The sequence below is a fragment of the Sinocyclocheilus grahami genome, unplaced genomic scaffold (genome assembly GCF_001515645.1).
Source record: "Sinocyclocheilus grahami isolate Dianchi unplaced genomic scaffold, SAMN03320097.WGS_v1.1 scaffold1324.1, whole genome shotgun sequence".
In the NCBI taxonomy this organism is placed as follows: domain Eukaryota; kingdom Metazoa; phylum Chordata; class Actinopteri; order Cypriniformes; family Cyprinidae; genus Sinocyclocheilus; species Sinocyclocheilus grahami.
This window is the reverse complement of record NW_015506503.1, coordinates 480,584-485,330: the sequence shown is the minus strand read 5'-3', so window position 1 is coordinate 485,330 and position 4,747 is coordinate 480,584. Positions and strand designations below refer to the sequence as shown.

The 4,747-nt window shown below is 36.4% G+C and overlaps 1 protein-coding gene across 1 annotated transcript in view; it reads right to left on the bottom strand.

The window, feature by feature from the left end:
- Positions 1-2,407: 2,407 nt before the first annotated feature.
- The window catches only part of celsr1a (cadherin EGF LAG seven-pass G-type receptor 1a), a 98,945-nt gene continuing 96,605 nt past the window's right edge, over positions 2,408-4,747 (bottom strand). Inside the window, exons 35-36 of the mRNA XM_016255259.1 lie at positions 4,542-4,747; positions 2,408-3,454 (exon numbers count right to left, since the gene is read on the bottom strand). The exon at positions 4,542-4,747 is cut by the window's right edge and continues 68 nt beyond it. Coding sequence (XP_016110745.1) covers positions 3,430-3,454; positions 4,542-4,747 — 231 coding nt within the window. The 3' untranslated portion in view covers positions 2,408-3,429. The remainder of the gene's footprint in view (positions 3,455-4,541) is intronic.

The following is a 4,747-nucleotide window of genomic DNA, read 5'->3' as shown; positions in this document are numbered from 1 at the left end:
AGGATGATTAGAAAGGATGAGTTTGTAGACTTCTGCCTCCAAGAGTGAAGAGAAGGATGTGAACGAGTGTATGTTTGCTGGTAAGATGTGCTTATATATATATATTCTATTTATCTGGAATGGCACTTTGTGTGCCACCCCCTTCCCACAGCGCCCTTCAAGGGTGCAAAAAAGGCCATTAGGACTTTTCCCAGATTGTCAGTCTATGCATTAGATGGGGATATATTGTCAAGGACTTCTTTCACGAAGGTTATATAGTTACATCATTAGGTGGTGACAAGGGACTGTATTTATGAGTGAGTCATTGACTCATCCAGTTAACCAATTTGTTTAAAACTGATTCTTTCACAAATGAAATTCAATGAAACTTTATATCTTTCTTTAATAAAAAGACATGTAATGTATTGGTAAACAGTTATTTTTTCTTTAATGTATTTGTCTTTACAGTCTCAATGTGTCAGATTAAGAAAAAGAAAATATACATTTAATTGGACTTTTGACTTAAAACCTCCTAATTACTAAAATAGACTGAAGCAGTGACAACTTATCCTTGTCATTTACGATATCATTGTCATTTACCATGCTATCATTGCATTTTCTTAGATCAGCAGAAATCATGAAACAATAACAAATGGACCTGGGTGGGGACAATGCACTCTCACAGATTTATTTGACAAGAAACATTTTGTATATAGATTTAACCCTTTCTGCTGTGAAAATACTGAATAAATACCCCAGTGAAGAGAGAGGCTACTTCCCAGAGAACATTTCCAACCGATGTTGCCCTCATTTTGCCATCCACTCTGTCTCTGATGGCATTGCGTATGTGAGACTTCAGGAAAGGGCAAAGTTTATCAGCACTAAGCTGACTGACAGCTCAAAGTAAGCTGTAACTCTATCCACCAAATTAGATTTCTTCCCAAACAGTGTCAGACCTGACAACAGAGGAATGCAATTTCATACATATTATTTGGGATTTGCAGCCCATTTCATTCATGTACCCAGCTTATTTAGCTAATATTACATATTTCTAAGTGAAATCTGTTGTTCAAGAAGAAAAAAGTAGGACGGGATCTGATTGTGATTGGATGGTAAAAAACATGCATTACATACCAGTGGATTGTGAAAGACTAGTTCCTCTTGAAAAGCCATCAGCATCTGCTTTTGAGGTGGGAGTTTTTGACAGTGATGTGGAGGCTGACGGTCAAGTTCACCCTTCAGAGTAATGGTAATGCAATTCTAAAAATAGCAATTTCCTAGTGTACAAAAGTTATTTCTAGTTCACAATTTTGATTGGCAGAGCTATTTGTATCACTCTGCGTTTGCACGTACTATACAGAAGAATTCCAGTTGGAAATTCTGTTTCTGCTCACTCAATTTGGGAAGGTTGAGAAGTCACATGAGAGTAGACAAATGCGGTTACACTTTATTTTAAGGTGTCCTTGTTACAGTGTAATTATACATTTAAGCACGGAGTAATATTAATTAACTACATGTACTTAATATATGGTTAGGGTTAGAATTAGAGTTTGGCTTAGAGTTACTTTCTTTCTCATTCTGAGCGTGAGTTCAGCTCAGTTAATATTTCATGTGCCCTTTGAAGCGAGGCAGTTAAGAGCACTCAGGATAATCAAGCTCAGCTGAAGATGAATTCTTGCTCTCTGCCACCTGCGACAGTAAAAGCTTCATACTGGAATTTAGGGTAAAGGGCAGAAAGCAGGCCTGAGTGAAGTAACTCACAAAAGGCACTCAAATGGACCTACTGATGAAGTTTGCATAGTATCCATCCTAACTAGTGTACACAGAGTCAGTAAGTAGAAAATAATGTGCAAAAGATACCTGGATGCTTTATAATTCCTGATGACTTTTTGAAGCGTGCATCTGTGCATGCCTTTTGGGCTGATATTATCCAAAATTCCTTGCACAACAAAAGACGATTAGTTCATTAGGATTTTGTTTCTAATTTTTTAGTGTAAAAGTTGTGATGCCTTTTGAAATAATCAACTAAAGCTATGCTAACATAAAGAGCATGTCACAGAGGTATGTAGTATCAAAACCCATTTATATTGGCGTCTTATTAGATACTTCTATAGATACTATTATAGAATTAAGCAATAATACATTGACAGTCAGGGCTCAAATTAACTGCTTTAATCACAATTAAGGTTAATTTGTGAAATATGCCTGTACTAGCAATATAGCCTCAAGATATAAAGCAGTAGAGTAGTGCAATTGTCAAACATAGAGCATATGTTATGCGTAATACTTATTTTTACACTTTATAGCTAAACTTAAAAAAAATTAAAAGTGTTAGTATATCATATTATACTTCACCTCACATTTTGTGCTTGGCATGAGAAAAGACAAGCTATTATACAACAAAAATACAAATTCAGAGAGCTTTTATTTTTACAGCTTCAATTTTTGTCCAGTGTCTCAAAACATAAAAAATAAATACGGCTATGTCATAAGAAATCCAGTGTCTTCTGTTATGAAAAAATGATTTAAAACACCTGCAAGTATTTTTCTCTGCTGTTTCTTTGGAATATGAATCGTGAACTGTCGTTTAATTACAAAATAAAACATTCATTTTCATTTCCTTGAGTCTAAGGGCTATGTCTTCACAGTTCAAACGTTATTAAACATCGCCACTGAATATTGTCAAAGTTGAACAGTAGACTTTTAGTCTTGTGTTTTGGGTCTACAGCACCATAGAAACCCAAATTATTAGCTCTGCAAATCAAGTACAAAACATTATTGATTTAACCACATTGGATAAAAAATGAACTTGTATTAAATGTTATTAAAAATGCTTTTCAATATACAAATGACCTTAAAATATTACAATTTCAAAAGAACAAACAAAGAAATATATATCTACACAGTAATTACATGAGAAAGGTATTAGTTACGAGACGGATCTCCTCAATGAGGACGGGCCGAGCCGGGCACTTGGTGAAAATTTCAGCATTCCGTGATTTACTTTTCATAATCAGAAAATGTCTCTACACAGTTCCACACTTGCACAGCTTTAAGAAGCACTAGTGCTAAAACGTACAAAATTACACAAAGTCTTATGTGTCTCTTTAAGTCCACCTGTCACTCGGTCAGAGCTTGCCGCTCGGCATGCTGGGAGGGTTGTAGTCCCACGTCTAGTGGTTTGGCACAGTTTCCATATATCCTCACTGACCCCGTCTTGCATATTTACATGCATTCCCTTTTCTTTCCTTATCATTTGTTTCACAGGCAGACGTCTGCAGTAATACTGTTTTCCGATGGAGCCTGGACCCCAGGGACACGCTGGAGAGCAAGGTGCACCTATAGGGAGGGTCTTTGGGTAATCCACCGTCATTTTCCACATTCCTCCCACTGTCAAGGGCTGATATTCTCCCCTCACGAGGGCAGAAGTTCCTCAGGTTTCCTGCTGGGTCAGATTGATGTTTCATTACTGCCGCTGTAGTGAGCAGAAAGGGAGAGAAAAGGAAGGAGGATACATGCGGGTTAGAAGGGTGTTTGGGCCAAGTACAGCAGCCGCATGCCACATGAACAACAGGTGTAAAGAAGACGTTCATTGTTTCGACACACATGCTTCAGTAGACACAAAGAGCTGAACAGAATTGGAGGGCTCACTTTTCAAAAGCATGCAAAAACAAATGGCAGTTCATTTTGAAAAGGTGTTATTTTATCTTCTTTTTTAAATATATAATGCAGAGATATCTGGTACCACTACCAAGTTGAAGTGAGAAAAAATAGTAGTGATATCAGTCTTTCTTCAGTATCGCTATTATCGCTTTATTATTGCTTTTTTTTGTAACATTTTGCAATATGGTCTCAAATGTTAACAGTAATTAATGCATTAACTAATCTGAATTTGGAGTAAGCAATATCGCACAGAATTTCTTAAACATAGTTAAAGGGATAGTTCATACTTTACTCACCCTCATGTCGTTCCAAACCTGTATGAGTTTCTTTCTTATGCTAAACATAAAAGAAGATATTTTAAAGAATGCTGGTAATCAAACAGTTGTTGGTCTCCATTGACTTCCATAGTATTTCTTTCCCTACTATAGAAGTCAATGGGGACCAACAACTGTTTGGTTCTTCAAAATATCTTCTTTTGTGTTCGATATAAGAAAGAAACTCATACAGGTTTGGAACAAAATGAGGGTGAGTGAATGATGAAATTTTCATTTTTGGGTGAACCATCCCTTTAAAATTAGTTAATAAAAATATGTGTTCATTGTTTTGTCATGTCAACAGATACAACTTATGCTCTTAAAAATGTAACAGCAAATGTTCAAATTAATATGAACTAAGATTAATAAATGCTGGCATAAATAAAGTAGTTAACTAATGTTAACAAATGAGGCCCAATTGTAAAAAGCTACCATATTTTATATTGAATTTTGAGTGAAATATGATCTGGACAAAATTCTACTACTAAAATAATGCTTTTATTTTTGTAATGGATAAAAAATAATAAATAAATAAATAAAAAAAGGTTTGAGTGAAACAAGATGCACGACAGAAAGGTGTCTTACTCAGAGTCTGACTGGTTGCCGCCGTTAACGGTCCCTGATCTCAGATTCATGGCCATGCCGTTCTGCTGCTCTCGTGGTGGGACGGCCAGCCGATGAGGGGGCTTGTTTAGGACATTGTGACCATTGCCCCCATCATTAGAGGCTATAGAGGGCGCTCTGGAGGAGATGGTGGGTGGGTTGTAGTCCGATAACTTCTCCCTAAGTTT